This window comes from Astatotilapia calliptera, chromosome 23, assembly GCF_964374335.1.
Source record: "Astatotilapia calliptera chromosome 23, fAstCal68.1, whole genome shotgun sequence".
Classification (NCBI taxonomy): domain Eukaryota; kingdom Metazoa; phylum Chordata; class Actinopteri; order Cichliformes; family Cichlidae; genus Astatotilapia; species Astatotilapia calliptera.
In genome coordinates this window covers 43,319,041-43,342,535 of record NC_137443.1, presented here as the reverse complement: position 1 = coordinate 43,342,535, position 23,495 = coordinate 43,319,041, and the positions used below count along the sequence as shown (strand labels likewise).

At 38.5% G+C, this 23,495-nt stretch overlaps 2 protein-coding genes and 4 long non-coding RNA genes across 6 annotated transcripts in view; 4 read left to right on the top strand and 2 right to left on the bottom strand.

Moving 5' to 3' along the window:
- LOC113017716 (NACHT, LRR and PYD domains-containing protein 12-like) overlaps window positions 1-23,495 on the bottom strand; it is a 1,242,929-nt gene that overhangs the window by 981,680 nt on the left and 237,754 nt on the right. The gene's annotated exons all lie outside the window — the stretch shown is intronic.
- On the top strand, window positions 3,558-4,557 carry LOC113016465 (uncharacterized). Its single transcript, XR_003271251.2, has 2 exons — window positions 3,558-3,822; window positions 3,965-4,557. It is a non-coding gene; the product is annotated as an uncharacterized LOC113016465 (long non-coding RNA).
- On the bottom strand, window positions 6,569-8,174 carry LOC113016609 (uncharacterized). The gene is made up of 3 exons (XR_003271270.2): window positions 8,112-8,174; window positions 7,628-7,685; window positions 6,569-7,071 (listed from the first exon to the last, which is right to left on the bottom strand). It is a non-coding gene; the product is annotated as an uncharacterized LOC113016609 (long non-coding RNA).
- LOC145424018 (uncharacterized) lies at window positions 13,098-14,032 on the top strand. The gene is made up of 3 exons (XR_013904969.1): window positions 13,098-13,685; window positions 13,781-13,837; window positions 13,963-14,032. It is a non-coding gene; the product is annotated as an uncharacterized LOC145424018 (long non-coding RNA).
- LOC113016968 (uncharacterized) lies at window positions 14,582-18,911 on the top strand. The gene is made up of 5 exons (XM_026160220.2): window positions 14,582-15,675; window positions 17,212-17,440; window positions 18,210-18,375; window positions 18,461-18,543; window positions 18,711-18,911. The coding sequence occupies exons 1-5, from the start codon at window positions 15,644-15,646 to the stop codon at window positions 18,909-18,911; spliced, it is 711 nt and encodes a 236-aa protein (XP_026016005.2). The 5' UTR covers window positions 14,582-15,643.
- LOC145423995 (uncharacterized) lies at window positions 19,337-22,818 on the top strand. The gene is made up of 6 exons (XR_013904941.1): window positions 19,337-19,419; window positions 20,360-20,494; window positions 20,651-20,779; window positions 20,897-21,148; window positions 21,504-21,630; window positions 22,558-22,818. It is a non-coding gene; the product is annotated as an uncharacterized LOC145423995 (long non-coding RNA).

Here is a 23,495-nt window from a genome sequence, read left to right as displayed (position 1 = left end):
ACTCCAAAACACGTAAAAACTCCAAAACATGTAAAAACACGTACAAACTCAGAAGCACGTAAAAACTCAAAACACGTACAAAAGACAACAGAAGTGCTCCAGGATGCTGGGCGCAGTGTTGAGCTTTTGTTACCTAGTGGCTACACAAGCCAGCAAGTACCAACGACCGGATTTGGTGTGTGGTAGTAACAGGTAAATGAAAATGTTTTTTAATTATTTGAATATATATGCATAAATACACAAACAATTTCAATTGTGTAATTTAAGTGATCTAGTAGCTCTGCTTTGGAAGTTCAGTTAGAAATGTGTTTTGGAGTTTGTACGTGTTTTGTCTCTAGGGGCCACCGCATATATCTACCATAACCACTTTTTTTTACGTTAGTAATTCCTTTTGTGCATAATTTTATATTATTGTTAATAATAAATTAATTAAAGCAACAAAACAACCTGAAGAGCCGGTTTGGAGCCGAAAGAGCCGGTTCTCTAAAAAGAGCCGGAAATCCCATCACTACTCTGAATGGAGGATCAACACTTTCACTTTCACTGCTCCTCCCTAAACACAGAGGATGCTGGGACTTGTAGTTTTTACCTTGTGTGATATTTATGGCTGTGACACTAAATCACAGCATGAAAACTTCCTGCAAACATGTCACAGGCGATAAAAGTTTCACATTAAAGGTGAATTTATTTTTCTGTCTCATGTTCAATAAACAGTGAGCTGGGAAAACTGAAGAACAGACTTCAGACGTTCCCTGCAGAGTTTCTGCTGCTCGGTCGTCTGCATGTTGCTGAGACTGAGCTGATGATGAAGCTGTGACGGGTTTATGGCACGTTTGGTTCTGGAGAAGAGTTTTACTGCCGGTGCAGGTGAAATGATCAGAGGTTACAGCCTCTGGTTAAAGTGGAGGCAGCGATCAGGACGGCTGAGCAGCAGAGGTCTCGAGGGTCCTAAAGTGTAAAAGCATCAGTGTCAGTAACACAAAGATCACAGAATGGGATCATCCACACAACACTAACATCTAAATCCACGGCAGGAACTCTTCCAGTGTCCTGAAAAATCTGTGTGCACGATGCTGAGATTAAAATCTGTCTGCTCATCTTAATGCAATATTTACTAAAGTCTGGTAGAAGTTTTACTGATTTCCAGTCCACTTAGCAGACGTGTGGATAGGTGGTGGGTTGTAGAGCAGACTGAAAGCTTTAAGTTCATCCTCTGATTAAAAACTCAGACCCACAGATACAGGAAGTATAACCCTGGTGTAAGACAGGAAACGGCAACACGGCAGCCATCTTTTTCCTCCCATGATGACCAGTGTCCCAGCAGAAGCTGGGGTTTGTTAGATCCTGTTCGATCCAGAGGAAACAGGCTAAAAGAGTCGATCAGGGGGGATCATGGTTTTATTATGTGCTCGTTATGATTGAAGCTCTGGTTGTGTGTTAGAGACAGAACCTGCAGATTCCTCCACTCTGCCTCCTCCTCTGCAGGAATCAGCCTCTTGGCTGGTTTTATTCACCAATGTGAATAAAATCATCAAACTAATCCAAGTTCATTGTGAAATGCCTGAAAATGGAGGAATAAATCTGTCAGTTACCGTATAAAGTTTGAGTTTGTCAGTGTTTTACACGGAGACGGTCGTCAGATGTTGAATGTTTAGCATGAAAGTTCCACATCTGGAGAAACCTTCAAGATTAAAGCCAGTGAAAAGTGAAGAGTTTCTGCAGCAGCTGCACTTCCTGCAAATCTGTTCTTTCAAAATAAAGTGAAGAATCTAAAATTATATTCACGACAGGTTTAAAGGTGAAGGTGGTCACATGGTTTTAGTGGAATGCCTACGTGGGCGCGTCTGAGTGATTTTGATTCAGATTCGTGCAGCGTGGAGCAGTAAACACTTGTTTTTGTTCATCTGGACTCATGAATGATTCCAGTTAGCACATTTCCAGCCAATGAAACGTAACTACAGATGAAGACAAACACATTTAAGCTGCCTGACTCTCGAGTGTGGGTGCATGTTCCCATTTTCAGGCTGTTTTAGTTTTCAGTTTAGAGGAACGCTGCAAACTCACAAAAACTTCTTTCTTGTGAGGTTTTGTTGTCAGACTGATAAAAGCAGCAGCAGCTGGTGTTTGATGAGCAGACGTGTGTTTCCTGTTCTGTAATAATCAGCTTGTTACCATCACATAATGAACTCAGCCGTGACCAATGAGGCCGTCCTTGTGCGGTTCTCTGGCGCTGATTCTGACTGTGACCTTCACCTCTGCAGGGTCGCCTCTGCTCGTGGCTGAGCTCGTGTTTGTCAGGCTGACAAAATAAAAGCTTCTTCATTTCTGTGGCTGAAGAGGAGTCTGCTCTTCTTCACCAACAGGAAGTGAAACATTTCTCACTGATTCTGAAATCTTCACTTGTCTCACAAATTCACAGTAACACACACACGGTTGTGTTTTCATATCCTTGTGGGGACATCTATTTGACATCATGCTCTCCTCAGCCTTTTACTCTAACCATTAAGACTGAATGCCTAACCCTGACCTGACTGTCCCTGACACTAAAACCACATTCTGAGACTCACAAATGTCTTCAAACTTGTGGGGACGGGCATTTTGGTCCCCACAAATATATTAAAATCTGTAACATAATGTTTGGAGTTTAGTCTGTTACTGTTACTATTTTTACCATTTCTTTTTGGCGCAACTGTAATCCACATAATTTCCTTAGGGATTAATAAAGTATTCTGATTCTGATTGTTTCAGGATGACCTGCCATTATCCAATCACACATCTGCTTACCTGTATCTTTGGCTCATTTCTCCTCCTCTTCTTTTCTAATTTTTCTAAACTGAGCACCTGATGGCTTTGAACTTTTCTTGTCCATCTTCCATTGGTTTTAATTTTGCACTCCAGTATGAACACAAAAGTTTCAGTGCTTCGTTTAAACTGTATGATACTTATACTGACCCAGGGTCAGTGTAAAATACAATCCTAGCTGTGTGAACAAAGCCTTTAATCCTGCATGACAAACCTCAGGATGCAGGTTATTATTACTCTTTCCTGCTGGCACACCTGTCACACCTGAGAGTCAGCTAGAAACTTACAGTGTAGTGTGCATCATGCAAAGACTGCCAGACTCTGTAATACTGCAAATGATCAGTGACTCAGGTTAACACTAAACTTTAAACGGCACCTCTGTGTCTCTGTGTGCTGAACATTTAGGATTGAGTCAGGCTGCATCAGCTGAAGCTGTTATTTGTATATATCAGTATTTTTTATTCAGGTGTGGGGAAAATACGTAAGACTGCAGTGAAGCGATGCACCAGAGTAATCCCTGGCCAAAGGTATCGTACTTAAATCAGACTACTGATCCAGCCACATCAGCCTTTTGTGAGGTCTGTTTAAAGTAGACTAAAAGTGAACTGCAGGTTCCTGAGAGGTGGACTGTGAGCACAGAAACACATGTTCATACATACAGCTGCTTATGCATATGCTTAGTTGTGACACTGTTACTGTTCAGTGAAAGTTTCTAAAACTAGATGAACTTACTTCAGCGTCAGCAGTTTGAGAAAACAACTCCCTTTACAGGTGCTGATAAGGCCAAGGGCACAAAACAGCTTAACCATTGATCCGTTAGGTTTCATAGCGAGACACGTGAAGTGTGGTAGGATCAGTTTGTAACTTCCTCCCTCTTCCTTGGAATGCATAAAGGAGGAGGAGCAGCATATCAGTCTTGGACTGTGTAACCTGCCGGAGCAGCACTGAATGACCACCACACACGAGCATGTTCCTGCAACATTCAGCATCTGATCCTTCATCTGTGTGCTTCTGCTTTTGGTAAGTAGAGTTACCCAACTCCAGTATTTCTAAACACATGCCATCAGTTTCTAACGGCCTGGTTACTTCCTGTCAGTTACTTTAGAAACCATGTGGTCACCTGACCTAACACTGTTTCTTCTTCTTCCCCTTAATGTTCAAGTGTCACATGTCAAACAGCTGGAGAGGAAACTACACCAGTGTACTGGGATGTTTCACCAACACGTGCCAGATGCTGTTCCTTCATGGTGACATCACCAGAGACAGCCCCACCCACCTCAGGACCTCGCCATTGATCATGATGATTATAATGATGACAGCGAGCGGAACTAAGACTGTAAAAATCCACGACCAGAATGTTTCTTTCTAATTATGAATGAATACTGAGAGCCTCTTTCTGTGTTTTGTCTGTTTTGGGTTTTTACCTCATTTGTTACTAACAAAGTTCACAAACTCACACAGTTTACATTCTGTATGTTTCCATCTTTACCAGCCACACTCTAACTGCATTTAAGAAAATAATCCTTAGAAATCGTCCTTTTTCTCTTTTGTAATTGATGATAATTCAGTGAATATACTGCGCTGCTTCCTTCTATTGCGTCACACATTGCTTTAAGTTTTTCAGTGTCCAGTTATTTTTTACTGCTGTTTGAATTCTCTGTATGTTTGACCCTGTAGACTGTTTGATGGACTGCTTGTCTTCCTGTTTGTTACCGCTGCCTGTTTTTTAATAAAGATTTGGATTTCTGACTTCAACACAGCCTCTGCGTGTCCTCCCTTTGTGTCCTCTTCCTCTGTGAATGTGTTGCATGTGTCACAGATTCCTTTTATTAACAGCTTTCCCACAGTGAGTTGCATCAGCATTCATTCACAGCACATTTCAGAAGGATTCAGATTAATACAGTGATCTTACAGTCAGAATGATCCTGACAGAGTGCCACTGTAAATGATCTTTCATCAGGTACATTTCAAAGTTCAGTATTTCAAAGCAGGAGTTATGAAGAATCATGCTGGCATTAGGACTAATAATATGTACTTACAAAGTCAAAGTTTTTTAATTATGCTAGAATATTGGAAGACAATCAACTTTTAGTGTTTTCCGCATATTAATTATTCTGAAATAGAGACGGTGACCCTAACTGTACAGAAGCACTAAACAACTGACAATCTAACAGACATCATTGGCCTGAGCCGTCATGCACAGTGAGTCTGATCCTTTGCTGTGAGAGTCTGACAAGCATGTTTCTGGTCAGTTTGGAAGAAATAATATCACAATGTTGATCTTTCTTTCCAATATTCCTTCTCTTTTACAACATAAACTGTGATCAAAGCTACTTATGTTCACAGCATGTAATAATACTGACAGTCCAGGGCATTGTGGTCTGTTGAGCTAGGGTTAGGGTTAGCAATTCAGACATATGTAATCAATATTAAACGTCTCTGACGTGGGCCACTGTCCGCAGTGTTGGGAAATCCATACCAGGCTGGAAGGAGTCAAGGTAGGTGAGCATCCACGAGAAGACAGCAGATGCATCCTACTAATACTGACAGGACCAGGAGACTCCAGAAACCGAGCATCTTCTCTTCAGTGCCATCCTCTCCTGTCACCCTCTCTGCCCGCAGCTCTTTGAGTATGGGGTAGATAAGGGCGCAGAGAAACCCTTATTACTAATTTGTATTATAATTCAGTTTTCATGAAATATTCATATTCAGTATCGGTCCTTTTATATTATAACCACGTATCCACCCAGGCTCATGGTGGGGCAGGGCTCTGTCCTGGGATGCTTGAGTACAAGGTAATGTACACCTGACCAGGTATCCAGTCTGCCAGAATTGTTTTCAATATTTGGTTCAAAAACATGAGTGACAACAAAAATCCAACTAGGATTCTTGCATATGATGAATGAAGTCTGTCTTTGACTGTATTGTCCAGCTGATCCATCAAACCCCCAGCAGGTGAACCTTATTCATGACATAACACGGCAACAATGTAAAAAATGAAACAGCAACAGTCTAAATGTAAAGTGCATTCTAAACTCCTCTTCAATAAATCATATGCAAAGAGTCATTCAGGACTGTAAAACGTGAACTACAGAACCCAGAGTCTTCATCATTAAATCTCTGGTTGCTTCATTTTTCTATCCTATATCAGATACTTTAAGGTTAGGTTAGGTGAAGTTGCATTCTCATGGTGAGGCAAAGTGTTTTATGTGTGTGTGCGTGTCATGAACGGCTATAAAAGGCCTATAATTAAAGAACAAAGTGGGGTTTGAGTTCGAGTTGCGGCAGACTGTCACTACTTGTAAATGGAACGCAGCCTTCCTGTGGCGGACAGCTAATAACAGGAATCGGACGCGGTCCACCCAAGTCCACAGCAACCACCATAGCAACCGCCTAGCATGACCTTAAAAACACATTCGGTCTTCATAACGATCAAAAACATGAAATGATTTGCAAAGTGTGAAAGTGTTACAGCTGCAGAGAGCTATGGCGGTATCTTTGGAAGCTGTTTACATAGCTAATAATATACAATGTAACCATGGAGACAGTCCAGTCACGTGAGCTAGCGGTGCATGTTTACTACAGTGAATAAGGTGATTGCGTGCACAGCGTCCACACGCTGCAGAGGGTAAAGACATTACTTCAATATTGTTTTATACTGATGTATATTTGCCTTCTGTTGACCATCACCTCAGGTTCACATCACAGTTTCAGCAGACAGATGCACACTGTCTAAATATGAACACATTCAAAAACTCATGTCTCAGAAATAAGCACAGCTGTTCATGTTTGTCATTAGTTTTATTTGTAAGAAAATTATGAGCTTCATATTGTGCATCAAATAAAAGAACATTTCACAACTCTAAGTCAACAGAAACAGGAAACAGAAATGTCTCTAATGTAGACGTGTACAGTGTAGTGTAAGCATTAAAAGATCATAAAGGAAACACTAACATTCATGTGAAACTAATTGTAATAAAAAAAATGAACAGGTGGTTTATAGATGTAAAAGAAAGAATCTGAAAACAACACTTTTTTGGTCTAAGTGATCAAAGTAGAAAACAGAACTGATGTTCAAGAACAAACCGTAGCTGCACTAATATTACACATCTCCATTGTTGTGGTGAACAGACATGTTGCTTTTAAAACCACATGCAGTGTGTGACCGTGACTGTTCACTGAGACCATGAACGCCACTTCACTGAAGCCTTCGCCTTCTTCTTCTTCTTCTAAATTGGAAGCAGAAGGAGCACGAGCTGCTTTGATCTACTGAAAGGAAAAAGCAGAACATCTGAGCTGAAACCAGTCAGCTGAAATCATTAAGACAGGAACAAATTCAATGCAGTGTCTCAGGTGGCTTAGCCTGTTACAACTGTTGATACAAGCTAAATACGGTTAACACACAGTGTCAGGGAGCTCCAGTGTGGGAACTAGTGGCTTTAGGTTTGTAGTCATTTAACTTTCATCCATTCATTCATTTAATTCAGGAGGAAGAAATGCCAGGTTGATGCAGGCTGGTTACATGCATTTGGTCCCATGCTGTCTTTAACTAAATGGCTTGGTTCACTTTATGGCTGGGCTGTATGTGGGGTTATATCATGTTATTTGGGCAGGAGTACCTGTCCCCTGTTAGACTTAGAAAGTTTCTCCATAAGTAGAGTTTCTAACTCTTATAGCACATCTGTGGCTGACAGCTTTTTGGTGGCTCTTTTCTCTTTGTGCTGAACATCAACACTGTTATTTCTTAGACTGTAAGCTTTACTTTAGCACAACCACTTGTAGAAGCTGCCACTCCAAATGTCTTTTGATAACAAGAAAAAAATACCTTTTCAGTCCACGGCCTGAAGTTCTTCTCTGACATCTTCTGCCATCAGCTTTGTCTGCTGGTTTGAAGACAATAAACCACAAAAAAGATGATTTAGTCACTTTGTCTGCGTCATGCAGCTCGAATGTGTCGTGTAACGATGTTGAATAGCCGTCGTTATCCCTCTGCTGTGTCAGCAGGATTGTACTGTACAGCATCTCATTGATATGTGAGGAATGCTAATGTAACACGATAACAGACTTACATCATTAAAACATAAAGGACAGGAGATATTTAGATATTTTTATATTTATATTACATTTTATAGCTGACGGATATTACTAAATAGATAGAATTTACTAAATAGCTGGATGAACATGAAAAATATGTCTATAATAACAAATGACCATGAGAGCCAGTAGAATTAATTCAACTGGACACTCAAACGACGTCCTTAAATGCTCTTTAAGTGGCAGAACAAACGAACAAACACTTAATCGCTTACTTGAGATGAAATCTGCTCAGCTACTTTGAAAACAGCTTCTAACTGGTTCCTCCTTTAACAGGAGGTTTTTCAGACTGCATGTAGCTGTCCTCTATGTCAGCTCACACATTTACATTTATGTCACACTTATTTCTGCTTTCCCATTTTATAATTATTACTTACATTTTGATTAGATACCTTCAGTTTGTAAATGATCAGATTACATAATTGGAATACAATGTATCCAATTCAGGGTTGCGGGAGGATGAAGCCTATCCCAGCTGATACAGGACAAAGACAGGCTGCCAGTTTATTGCAGGGCTAACACAATATGTGTAACAGAAAATCCACTTAAATGTTTGATATTTCTTATAATAAGCATAATTATGACTATTATTTAAAGGTTTCTTTATAAATACATTTTGATTTTTTATAACCTCTAAAATATAAACCTGAGCTGTTTCAGATTCTGACCTCTGACCTCACTGCAGCTCCCTCTTGGAAGTACGTCTGCTTCTTGTCTTCCCCCAGTGTTGACCGCCTGCCCTTGATATAACGTACTGTACCTGAGGAACAGAAAAGGACAAACACTTGCCTTCATTTAAGAAGTACATTCATACAGAGGTAATCTATGGAATCACACTAGTTCACCCTTTGGGAGAAATCAGTTCCTGTGAAACATTTCTGTAAATGAACATCATGTGGAGAATGAATGAAATGAGTTCTTCCGGTGACTCAGCAGTCCCACACTGACAATTGAAATCTAGTTAAACTATTAAGCATATTTGCTCTTCTGAAATCTGTGTTAAACAACAACAAACATAAATTAGTAACAAAAATATAGCTGAGTAGAGGCTTTACAAACCACCAGCAGCCATAATGCTAAATTTTAATCTTCAAATGTTTCTGAGCCGTCTTCAACCTGCTTTTAACACATTAAAGTCCCACAGTCAGTGCAGCACTGGTGTCAAGCCAGCCTCCAATTCGAGACTTGCAGTCAAGCCAGCCTCCAGTTTGTTTTACGTTCCCTGTGTATTCAAAGTATTACGGGAATGGATGTGGAAACCGGATTTCAAAATAAAAGCCAACTTCGAGTGAATTAACAGATATGTTTTTTTTGTTTTTTTTTCTTTTTTCTACTTTCTTTTCTTTCTATTTTTACTGCACTTTACATACGTCAACATGTCAAACTGTTTGCAATCTATCTAAAAAGAAACCAATTCAAAGCACGGGCATGGAGGACTTCCTGGAAAGTTAGCTGGGAATTTTTTGGCTTCAATTTCACACATATTTGAAGTGCTTTGAGGAAGTTGTGCATTTACTGTCTTTTAAGTAACTCACTCTTGGGATCCGCTTGAATGTATGCTAGTTTCTTTCCTAATTAAATCATGTGAATGTCACCTTGTGGCTTGGTATTCTCAGCAAAACCATGCAGGTAGGTGTTGTGGAAAGGACAGAGAGGAGCAGCATTATAAACAGTAGGTGCTGTAAAAGGTGGTGTTTGGCAGGTGAGTCAGTGGCTCCTAATATAGAGCCAAGTAGTAGTTGTGGGTGTTAAGTGTTGGAGGTGTGACTGGACTTTTTTTTTTTCTTTTTTGCCTGTCCCGTTTGGCTCTTTTGCCATCAGAATTATTGTCTAAAGGCAAAGAAAGATGCCCAACGGATTTACTTTACCAAATTGACCATCCCAGCCTTGCCGTAATGGTCCATTTGATTCACCTTTTATTGTTTATTTTATTTTCACTTGCTGAATACGGGACAGACTTGACTGGGGGAAAGAAGGGGAGAAAGAAAGAGGGAAAGAGAAACAGCTGAGAAGAGGGACGGGGGAGAAGGGCAAAAAAACAAAAACCAACAGAATGGGCAGAAAAAGAAAAAAAATGCATCTAATTAACAATTAACAGATATGTTAAGAACATAATAACATATAATTTAGGCTTTTTATTTTTATTTTACAAACTCTAATGAACGATCTATATGACACAGCCTTGTACCCTAATTGTGCCCTGTCACTATCAAGGCCATCTTAGTTTGGATTTCAAAGTAAAAGCCCTGTGAATCTTCATTTTTGAACTACTCTTTCAATGACTTCATAATGCTCTGAAAAGCAAAAGTCGTATTTCCAAATACTATTTGAACTTTGTATCAACACTTTCCAACCGCAGTCTTTTTCACAGTGATACCATATCAATATCAAGTCAGTCTGATTTTGCTTTTCATAGTAATGGCCCTTTGAAATTGCCGATATTTGACTTAATCTTCTAACGATTCAAAATGCTCTAAAATGAAAAATTCTTGTTTCCACAGGGTAATTCCACTTTAGATCAACAGTATACAACCCCACAGTGATACCATATCAATATCAAGTAATTCTGATTTTGCTTTCAAAAATAAAAGCCCTTTCAAATTGTCCATAATTGACCTAACTTTTAGTGATTTCAAAATGCTCTAAAATGGAAAGTTCCTGTTTCCACAGGGTAATTCCACCTTAGAATTATTCTGAAATGTTTTTTTATTCTTTCTGTTACTCACATTTATGTTTTGATGTGCAATGGTGTTAGTTTGAATGACATCTCCAAGGCCCTTTAATTTATAATTGTCTTTTTGGTTTTTTCTTTTTACTTTGTTTGTCAAGTATTCACCACATTTAAAACCCACAAAAAAAAGACAATAGTTAACTTTAAAATTAGTACAGAGGTGGACAATAAACTCAGCTGTGGTGTCTTTCGTCTTATGCAGTCAGAGAGATTATTGAATGTTTGGGTGGATGTATTTTCCTCTGTGGTGGGTTACGATGTGCGCCCACCACCCAAGGCTCCGTGGGGCTTGGTGGTGGTGCTAATGTAGGCCCCCGTCCGGATGGGCCTTTGTGGCTTCCAGGGGTGCCTACTTGGGTCAGCGGGGGACCTGGCCCCACGAGAGAGTACTTTGCCTTCACTTCCCTCCCCTCCTCATCCCCACTCCATCACACCGCCACACATGCAGGGCTTTGGCGTACAGTTGTTTCACTGAGGTGGGTGTGAGACATTCCTGCTGTGTCCCCTTCCGACCACCTGTACCTCAATTTTATTCCACAATCTATACATCAACATCACTTGTGCTGGGCATGCTGAATGGCGTCCAAGGGATGGTCTGTGTATTCAACCTCTCCTAAGTTGCCGGTGCCCACGTCTCAATTTTAAATACATGTAGATGGTAATGTTTCTTGGCAGGGGCCGTGCTGACACCAATATTTATTCTCTACTGTTACTTATACTTATCTAGGTTGTGGATGTGATACTTGCTGTTGTGTATTGTGTTATATTTTTGCTTGTTTTCTTTTCTGTTTTTTTCTTCCAGTAGGTAATCCAATGGAATTTACTGTCTTGTGTCACCGTCCCACATCCCCTCTGTTTTTCCCCATCTTTTGAACGTCTCTTGTCTAAGTCTTAATATTTCCTATCAACCACTTATGTGTATTCCTTTGATAATAACTGCAAATTTAAATTTTACAATAAAATGATTGAATAAATAGAGATATTTTAAAATTTTAATCAAGTGGAGCAATATTGCAAAGCCATAATGGTCCACTTGAAAAAAACAAAATCTGTTGGAGAGCCTATACCGCCCACTACTGGACATGCGAGCTTTGAGTGTCTGACTCTGTCGACATTCCAAAAACTAGAGGTGAAAACATGTCATTTTGAACATAAAAGTCTTGTGCAGAAAAAATGCCGAAGAAGGAGAAGGGGTGAGTTCGTTTTTTAAGTATAAACTTTAAATATTAACTTTTAAAATTTGCTAACAAAGTAGTTCATCTCCAATTACATGTAATTGAGTAATCAAGTCTTGTAGCTAGGGATGGGTACCGGTGTCATAAACGGTAGTAACCAGACCGAAAAGCAGCGCACATTTCAGTGCTTTATTTCGGTGCTTTTTTTTCCTGAGCTGTGATACACTTCTAGCCAATCATTTTATGTTTCTGAGGATAGTAGGCGGGTCCAGGTACGTACGTTCTTTTAGAGCAGAGCTACAGATTAAAAATGCCCAAGACGAAGCGGTCAAAAGTCTGGCTGTACTTCACAGCAAAATATGCAAACTCAGCAGCCTGCAACAAGTGCTTTAAGCTGATACTGTGATACTGTCAAAGGAGGTAACACCTCGAATCTGATGAAACACCTGGCGACGCATAGCGTTTTTTTTTAAAAGCCAAGAAATGCGCCGTATTTGATAGCTTGCTGCGAGACCTCACACCGAGCGCATCTACTGCGGGTGTGGTGCCTGTTATCGGACCCGGATTTAGCAACATCCCCAAAAACCCGAAGAGTAGAGTCCTGGCCCCTAGCCCTGCCAGTGTAGCAGAAATGATGAGGATGATGATGCAGCAGCAGCCGTTCTTCTCTGCGTGAGTAGCTTAATGTTGTTCGTGTGTAATTTACTTTGAGTAGGCTAACCACGTTATTACATTAATGCACGTAAGGTGAACTAGCAAACATCATCATAGCTACATGCGGCTGTTTTCTTGTTTGATGGCAGATACTCCCTTCACCCTGGCCAAAAAGGCTAAAATGACCAAAGAAAAAGTGGAAAACAGCTGAACATGAGAGGTTTTTGGACAAAGTTTGTGTTTTTTCCATTGTTTAAGCACTGCTTCCAGCCAAGAGTGATACCATATATGCCCCATAGCTGTAGAAAAGGCTAACATTGTTATCTTTTTACAAAAAACCAGCTGAACATGAGTGGTTTTTGGACCAATTTTATGTTCTCCATTCTTTAAGCACCGGTTTGAGCACCGTTTGAGCACCGGCACCGTTTCAAAAGTACCGATTTGGCACCGGTATCGGATAAAACCTAAACGATACCCATCCCTACTTGTAGCCTAGCCTAAGATATTAGCTAGTTTATTTCTGATTGTAAAAATGTCTTTTTTCTTATGTGTAACACTTAAAATTACATTTATTTCACCATATTTTTTCGATAACAGGCTTCGCTATGAGCAAAAACAAAAAAAGATTTGCGCACAGGACTCAGGCAAAGTTGTAGCATACGGCAGAAATTAATTAACACGTGTTCTATAACAGGCACATCTGTTGCTAACAGGCAATGGCTTTTTAACATCAAGTGCTGCACATTTTCTTCAGGGGCATTGCATTTCACAAAAACATGTTCAAATAGTACTTGAATAGAAACAAAGTTGATAGTTTTGTAATTAGTGGCACCGATTTAAAATTGTTCTCAATTCATTGAGAATATTATACATATTCTTTATAAAATGTTATGATTTCAATGATATAAATGACAATGTAATGATTTCTTTTTTACACTTAGAGTCTACCGCTTCTGCTTATTTGGGGTATGTATTTTTTTCTTCTTTTCTTTCATATACATTTTCCACGAAAAATAAAACTGAAAATGCTATATCTTCTGTTTTAGAACAAAAATAAAACGATTACAATCAATGAAATTATTGAAACTGTGGAACAGCTGAAAAAACATGGCATCCAACTGGAGGACCATGCACTTCATAAAGAAGGCCCCTGGGGTCAAGTTTGCCTGACACTTGGTATTCAGAATAATCAAAATAACCGCTACAGAATTTGTGATGCATTTCGTCAGGTTAGTTCTTTTCACTTATTTTTTAAAAAAATATATTGTATTAAATTATTTAGTTAAAATCAAATTTATTAAAAATGTATGCCTGTTCTCTACAGAACTTGTCTATACCAGTCAAAGGGGATTCAGATAATGGACAAAAGCCACCAGAGCAGGTTCCATAAATAAAATTCTATGTGTTTGATATCAAATATGTTGGTATACCAAATTTTAGTCAATGTGTTACTGTTGAAATTATCCCTAAAATTAATATTGTTACGGGTAATGTCATTTTCAACAGGAAGAACTATCAGCTGCCGCTTCTCTGTCACCGGACATCTCCTCGCAGGAAGATGGACAGCTGTCTCCTGCGCAGGTCAGTCTGTCTGTACTATCATAATTTCTCCTTAACACTTCCATGTAATTACACTAAAGTTACACCTCTCAACTCATGTAATAGCAACCAGAAGAACTATCAGCTGCCGCTTCTCTGTCACCGGACATCTCCTTGCAGGAGGATGGACAGCTGTCTCCTGAGCAGGTCAGTCATTAAAAATGCTTTCACATAAGTTATGATTGGCGCTAGGATCATTGTTTAAATGACCACTTTATGTTACATAAAAAATATTTTTAAAAACACAATATACAATTAAATAAAGAATTTTATCAAATGTTGTAACATAGAATGAAATTTATATTTCATGACACTTCTCAACATGAATTTTTGCTATATATTCTGACATTAGAAACACTGGTTGTTAATATACTTAAAATACACAAGTATTTCAGGTATATTTACTGATATTACGGTAGTTATGTAACATGGACAAAATGTTTTCTCACAAAATAAATTTTTCCTCTTATTTAGCCTAACAGCAACTCATCTGATGATGGATTCATAAGAATCAGGGTCCCACTTGCAACAATTTTTTTTTCCTGAAAAGGAAAGAATGGACTAATATAAAAAATAAGAGATCCCAAAGAGGATACAAGGGACTACAGTGGACAAATCTGATTTCAGACGGAATACGGACAGTGTTTCCATATTGTTCCTTTGCCTTCAAAAGGCACAGAGTCAAGGCTTTGGACTCAGTAAGAAAGGGCCCTTTCTTCTGGTGTCTGGGTTACTGCAGTTTTGAGGATTGTCCAGTCACTGTCACTGTCACTGTAGATAATGAAGACGATCTAAAGGCAAAAGTCAATTTTCAAGGTCTCGAGTGTGTGCACAACCACTATGAACTAAGAAGAAGACCTGTAAGAGCTCATAAGAGAGATAAAATTGGCCATGAATTGGAAAAGCAATTACCTAGAGCCATGTATCTGGAAACAATGAGCAAAATGGATGATGATGTTGTGCAATCGGGCTGTAGAGATGAAGTTCCAACTCCTCAAGTGTTGAGAAACATAGCCTTGGAAATCCGAAAGAAAAGTCGTCTTCATCATAATGAGATTATGAGTCTCCAGTTAATGGTGGCAAACAAGAAGAACAACCCAGAGGATGTATTGCAGAAAGTGATGTTACATCCAAAAGGTGTTTTTTTATGGTCTTCCAGGAGCATTGAGATTTTCCAGAGCCGCTGTCGGGAGGACATACTTTATTTGGATGCTACAGGAAGTATCATGAAAAAAAGAAAGGGTTCGCCTCCTTTCTATGTTTACGAACTTGTAGTAAGAAATCCACGGAAAACATCCTCTCCCCTACCAGTGGCTACATATTTAACATGTGACCATACCACTGCCTCAGTTACATGTTTTTTGGAAGCATTTCTGACTGATGTTGCAAGGGCCTTTGGGCGCAAAGCCATGCGTTCACCTTTAATGCTTATGTGTGATGGATCTATGGTCCTAATGCAAGCTATCTGTTTAGCTTTTGCAAAAAAAATCTCTCTGACACAATAAATCATTATTATAACATCGCTTCGGGGAAAGGAAACAAGGAAGACTTCGAGGTTCCAATTCTTCACAGATGCCTTAGTCATGTTATGAAGAATGCCAAGGAGATCTGTAAAAAGTAGTAAGTGTAGTAGAGATGGACCGATCCGATATTACGTATCGGTATCGGTCCGATACTGACCTAAATTACTGGACCGGATATCGGAGAAAAATAAAAAATGTAATCCGATCCATTAAATATCACGAAAGCACCTCACAAAACTTGCAACACGCTGTAACTCACCTCAGAACGTTAGCACGTCGGAGCAGTAGGCATCACGTGATAGAGCAGCTGTGGCATGCGGGACCTGTCGGTAGTCTGGATAGCATTTGGAGCTTCGCTAGCAACCCGGCATTTCATCTCCGACAAAGTTATCCCGAGAGAAGTAAAGCAAGTGTGTAAGTCCATCTCTGAATGTTTGTAAAGCATTCCTGCATTAAGCTTAACAAACGATATATGGAGCGACTGCCTCTTCTTGCTGCTACTTCAATCATGAAACTGCTTAACGATCAGCTGATCGGCTTTTCTGTCGCGAGTCCGTGTCTCTAGTTTGCTTTTGGCCCACTTTGCACCAGAAAGAGGAAACCAGCGGCTGAACAACAGCAGCACGTTTAAGCTTGATAAGCTGTTGTTAGAATTTATTTAATATTACTTTCTACTCGAGGATCTTTTTCTACGTAGCTGACGCTGGTAACTGTGCAGGGGCGGATCTAGCAAAGTTTAGCCAGGGGGGCCGATAGGGCATTAACAGGGAAAAGGGGGCACAAAGACATACTTTTCTTTCTTATTCTCATTTAAAATGTCTAGCTTTTAATAAATAATTATCTGACACCCAAAGTTTTAATTTGATGCAAAATAAATAGAAGTCCATTACTGTATATAGTAACTATTAAGTCTAATATATATACCCTAGTAAGCTATAGTACTTTTTCCTTTGGGAAGGTACCATCTGTGCAGTCTGCAATTTTGTTGAAGAAAGATGTTGAATCTATTTAATATTTCTTGAAAAATAATTGATTTCTGTGCATTTTTTTTTCACACTGCATCAAATTAAGGTTGGTTACGTCGATTAAGCATCATGAGGTGGAGCGTGAGGGGTGGTTCCCTATTTTTTATTTATTTATTTTTGTTGTTGCTGGGAGTTGGAACCCTATTAGTTAGGCTGCTTAATATTTATGCTAAGTACTCTTTAAAATACCAGAATAGGGAGGATGGTGTAGGTCTAAGTTTATTAGATTGATCAGTATTGCTGAACTATGAAATATTTTTTTTTTGCATACAGGTATAACAGAATAGCTTTAGTGTAGTTGTTGTTTTAAACTTGAGTATGAACTTATACAAAATGCAGCAAGATATTTAAAAAAAACAGTTTTGTTGATTAAAAACACTATATCGGATTCATATCGGTATCGGCAGATATCCAAATTTATGATATCGGTATCGGTATCGGACATAAAAAAGTGGTATCGTGCCATCTCTAAAGTGTAGTCCTTTTAATATGGTATTCACTTGTTTGTTTTTTATTGTGACATGTGACATGGCATTTCATTTTTCAATTTGGGAAAACATTATTACTGTTTTGGAAACACTTAAAGACAATTTTTTCTTTAACTGCAGTGCACCAAAGAACTACCATCTTGCAATGCACACTTTTGGAGTCTTCACTACTGCAACTTCCTTAAAAGACCTCACTGACATGGTTCAAAGTGCTGCAGTTGTTTTTGGGAGTCCGTGTAGTGGTGAGAATGTCGAAAAACATTTTCACAACCTTCAGTTGTTGATGCAGAAAGCCAATGTTGATGTTGATGGCAATGACAGAAACTCAAAAGCTGATGAGGACCTGAAGGTAAACTGAAGTCAATTTTTATTAAAACTAAAGGCTAAACTTTTGCCTTTTATATATCTTTTTAAATACTTTGGAATAGCATAATAACTGTACCCTCAAACACAATAATAACATGGACTGAACCACCACTCACAACCACTAGCACTTTATATAGCCTCTGTAGAAACTATCTACACCCTCACTTATCTTAACTGCACTACTGTATAGCTCTGTGTAAATAATCATTCTGTACATTCGATAATTTTTAATCCTACAACTGTTTACAACTTGCATAGTTCCCATTTCTGTATAGCTGTATATCCCAGATTTCTGTAAAGTTATTTATTTCATATTCTGTATAGTTTTTCATATTTATATCCTGTTCATATTCTGTACATAGCTTGTACTCACTACAGCCTGTACATACTTATAGTTATAGAATATTCACAACATACTTCATACCGTGTACATTATAACATACCATAATAGACCAATTTCTGTAATATACTCACATATCTATATTATTGCTAATATATATTGTAATATATCTATATCACTAAAGCACTTCTGGATGGATGCAAACTGCATTTCGTTGCCCTGTACCTGTGCATGTGCAATGACAATAAAGTTGAATTCTATTCTATTCTATTCTATTCTATAATAATCACAAGTCACAAGTAATTTTAAATGTTTTATACAACATAATGTTGGGTTTTTAGATTATAGATATGAAAGACGAGTGCACACAATGTTCAAATCACATAATTATTCTGTTTTGTCTGTTGGCTAGGGAGTCAAGGGAAACAACCTCTTTGGGAGACATTTTAAGAAGCTCATTTCCAACACATCATTGGAGCTGGATGGTGAGGCAAACCCTTACTACAGCAAGGGGCTCATGGAGCACATCAGCAAATATCTTCTTCCTTTTTCTGGATCATGGTCTGCAATAATGTTAGGTAAGCCATTTTAAAGTAGACAAGTAATTAGTTTATAAAATGAAATTACACACATCAATATTATTCTAATCTTCAAAATCCAAAGGTGACCTTGGAAGACATGGCACTGGGAAAATGTATGAGCAGTACCACAACAAATACAATGCCTTAAGAAAGATCAAGAGACAAGTAAGACACATGATTTTTAGTATATATACATATTTGTGTGGTGTGATTGAGAAACGGCGGGTCCAGAGGAGTCATCTGTATTGCAGATCATACAACATTGCACACAACAACAATGTGTATCTTTAAAAAAAAATCACATTTAATGATTTCTTAATTTGATTTTTCAGAATATTACTGAGAATAATAAAACGCAGGGGATAATGGAGAAGAGCCAGTGGGATCTGAAACATATCCGTCTACATTCGGGAAGGCTCACCAGGCTGGATGACTTTGTTGTCCAGTATCAAATCAGTCACACAGCGCTACTGAAGGAGTACGAAGACTCAAAAAGAATGCTTCAAAGAAAGGTTTGCAAAATGACTGGCTGATGTCCATCAATGCTTTGCCGTTTCAAAATGGAACATTAAAAAAAAGTCTTCTTGATGTGGTGGCATATTGAGGTGCCCCACGTTGTGATGTTATAGCTTGGTTGCACCTGTGTGTCTTACTGGACATTTTTGTGTGTTTTGGTTTATTGTAAATTAAGGAAAATGTTGTCACAGCATTTCACTTGTAATTCCTAAACAATGTTCAATGACTCATATTTTTGGTTCAGAAATTTAGAGTGGACGAAGAAAAATGGAAGGAACGTCGCCAAATAAAGAAGAGGAGATATGTAACAGTACTCCGCAAGCCATTTCCTTTCAGGAGATCTTCAAAGATGGTATAAAATGTTGCGCAAATTTATCGTTCATATATAAAGACCAATATTTTGCATAACATTTTTTGTATTTCTTGTACACGATATTTATATAGGTTGCTTCCTCTATGGCCCCGAGTTCCCCTGTGCAGACTGGTAGAGTTGAGGATGTTACCTTGGAAACTCCAGAATTCCAGGTAGGATTGACAACTGCTAACATAAAGGATTCATCAAAGTAATAGTAATGCCTTCTTTTTCCATAGAAGATCCTTTCCATGACACAGTAATCAGTCATGGACACGTGTATGAAGGGCAAATCTTATTTATTTACATGTTGATATTCATGTTCAACTCATTCGATGTGAATATCCAGGATTTTGGTTGACTAGTTGTAACCTTAACTGACACACCCCCACTCCCCTCCCTCCAGAATTCCTAGGTAACAACCTAATATACATATCTTCCACTTCCAGCATTTGACTGCTCTCCGGCTTTTAAAGGTAGAACGGTAGAAGCCTGGGACTCCTAGTGTTAAGTGGGAGGCACCAAAATTCAAAATGAATGCAGTGATTACATGGTAAATTTTGGGAATAACTAAATAAATAAATATTTTTTCCTCAGTAGAAACTGAATGGGAAAAAGCATTCGGGAACATAGTTAGAGTATGGGAAAATTAACTTTGCAAGTGTTGCCATTACAGCTTTGAGTTTATATAGTTACCAGTGCTCAAGGGTGGCTGTAGCTCAGGTGGTAGAGCAGGTCATCTACTGATTTGAAGGTTGCTGGTTTGATTACTGGCTTCTCCTAGTCTGCATACCAAAAATCCAAGATACTAACCATAAATTGCTCTCCAGTGCATCCATCGATTGTGTGTGAATGTTACTTAGAACACACTTAGAAAAATCTGCTTGGGTGAATGCACAAGTTGTGTAAATCGCTTTGAGTGCTCAGAAGAGTAGAAAAGCGCTTTATAAGAACCAGTTCATTTACCATTCAAGACTTGGAGTGATACATTTTGAATGAATTTTCCAAAGACATATTGTTAATAACAGTCCATAAACCTTTGTTAGAAATAACAAAATCATGTCCAATAGCTGGTAAGATCGTATGTTAAGTGTGTTTTTCTTTAATGAGGAGGTCCTGTCTTTGTGGAAGAAAAGAGACACAGAGGTTGTGGTTTCTGTGCTTCCCTCAACAAACCATGGTACGTCCATAATTATCCGCCACAGTGATTTGCGAACCCTTCGACCACACCTGTGGCTAACAGGCGAGGTATATCAATGATTAATTTAAGCACTCATAACCACAATAATTCGACTGTGTAATGTAATTCAATTAAAAGGACATTATCATGTAATTATTTATCATTAACACAATTTAAATTATATAAATTACATAGCTTTGTGTTTATGAAAATTCTTTACGTAGGTAATTGAAGGGCTTTTTCATTGTCTGGCAAAAAAGGAGCAAAAGGGGATCTACATTATGAACCATTACACAGCGGGCTTGATTTTCTTTGGTGATCGGACACAGCTTTCTCGCCAAAGCTTGCGGAACGTAAGATGACTGTCCAATGTCCATATAATTATGTTCAAATACATTTAGAAAGAATTACTGATTGAATGCTAATAGAATTCCACAAACTGTAAGAAATACATAAATGTTTTCTGACAGGTAAACTTCGATCAGTAGCAGGCCATTGTCACGTTTGTTAACATTAAAAATGTACACTGGAAGTTTCTGGTAAGCAACAAGATTATAACTTTAAAGCCTGTGTATTTTTTTAATGACGATATATTAATATTGTTTTAATGATTTATCTTTGCTACAATTCATCAATGCAGTGAATCACACTGTTTATCTCCTTGATCCTGCCCCAAGTTCATCAGAGGAGGAAGACTCTAAACTCGCTGCACGTAAATTCAGGTACTTAGGCTTCAACACATTTTGTTATATGCAAATAGGCTTTGCAAGTTAGTTTACTACAACTGCATTTTTGTAGAAGCTTTTTGTACCTGGCCCCACAATGCGTGTTTCTCTGTTGGCATCCTCTTGGCCAGGTCTCATTTGCAAAATAAATCAGTACGGTTAAATAAAAATTATCAGGTGAACAAATTATTAAGACAATAATTCTGATGGCAAAAGAGCCAAACGAGACAGGCCAAAAAATAAATAAATAAAAAATAAATAAAATTCTCTTTAATTCTGTAAAATATCTTTTTTTTTAAATTAGGAAATATGACATATACCAAATTGTATTCTGCTTTGTAATAATGTGCAGTGATTACTTAAAAATGAGGAGAACCCGCCACGCAAAAACAGAATGGGTCGACATTAAATGGAAGGGAGGTGTCTTGACCCATCCAGTGCAGAAGGATGGCTTCAGCTGTGGAGTATTAGTGGTGATGGTAAGTGATGATAATATACATTTGTATATAATTTCTTACTTGTTTGCCATGCCATCATGCCATGGTCAGAAGAATATCCACATCCATAACAGTAGCTGTAATAGATATGAATACATCTTAATTCTAAATTTCACAGTATACTGCACAAATTAAGTATATGGTTAATACTTTGGTGCCCTAAGTCATGCAGATTTTGTGACATACTCGCAAATATTAAGGCTGCACAGCGATTGCAGATAGTACTTATACTTTAAAGAGAGCAAGTCACCGTAGGGAATTATTTCCTGTGTCATAATGGTGCATTATCAGTAATCTCATTCTCTCACTGAGCACGCTCTGGTGAATGGCTAGCACATCATGATGCAGGTGGTATGTATTGTCCAGCATTGTGGTTAACTTGGAAAACATCCACATCTCTGACAGCACCTTACGAGACTGTAGGGCCACCCTGTGGACTCACTTTATTGAGTCTCTGTGGCACTAGCATAACACAGGTTGCGACTCTCCACAACATTTTTATAGAATGTACTGAGTATTGCCCAACAGATGTTAAAAGAAGTCAGCTGCCCACACATTGGAAGCAGACTATATCTAATAACTAGTAACTAGAGATGTTCCCTATTTCAGTTATTCATCAGCTTAAAAGAATATACATGGCTCTGGCCCTTACTGTAGAGTGGAGTGTTATTTTTAACCCTGTCCATTTTGTTCTCTATGTTTACAAGGTATATCACATAGTTATTCATCCACGATGTCCATTTCAACAACTGAGTGTTAGAAGTTACCTGGTGTTCATAAAGACTTAAATCTATTTATTGCTCTTTGTTTTTCATACTGTTTATGCAAGATTATAAACATCAGAAATTTTATATTGAGCAGAATTGTGTTTTTTTTTTCACAGTTAAAATTTTGAGTATTTCTCGGTAGATGTCACGGGCAGTGATGAAAGTATTTCCAGATTTTCCCGTCATGAAATTAAAAACATCAAAAGAGAAAATGGCAGAGTAAAGAAAATTGATGGCTGTGGAGATACTACAAGCATCAGGTTGGTTTGGGGGTGAATAAGAGAGAAAATGTGTGTGTGTGTATATGTATTTTGAATGTATATGTGTGCGTGTGTAGATTGAAATGTATTATTCTGTTAGTAGTATTATTATAGTGCACAATGGCACTTTATGCTGTGGTCTAATCGATAGAAATTTCTAAGTACACAGTTTAACATATGCATGAATTGGCCTTCAATTAAAAATGTCTATCTAATGTGTTTTGATCCTGTATTTTAGTTTTTGACACTAACAGCAACTGTGCCATGTACCATATTATTATTATACCATATTATTTTCCAGTTTCTGCTGTTTTGTATTTGTTCTTAGGGTTTGAGTTGTGTGTTTAGTGTTTCTATTGTCCCTACCTGTGTCTTTCTGTTCTGTTCGTGTCCCCAAGTTGGTATTGTGAAACAGCCTGTGAGTTTCCTGTTTTACTTTGTAGGTTTGTGTCTCGTTATGCCCATTAGTTCCAGCTGTGTCCCCTCCTGTCTGCCTGTGCTCCTCGTCGCATCGTCTGTGTCTCTTCAGCCACTCACCCTCACACCGTTACACTCTCATGCCAATCCAGCAACAGGCAATCCACACAGGGTCAGGGACGCGTCCAGGAAATCTAGGTACAGGAAAGAACAGGTCAGGAACTGTAATGAACAGTACTGAGAATCAACTCAATGATTTAGCACAAACTGAGAAGACTCAACAAATCACCAACCTGTGGCCTAGAGTGTCCTGGTGCCACGTGCACTTATGGACACTCTTATGTTCGAACATGGTGTTCGTTATGGCCAAGCTGTGGTTTGCACAGAAGTTCAATAACAAAAC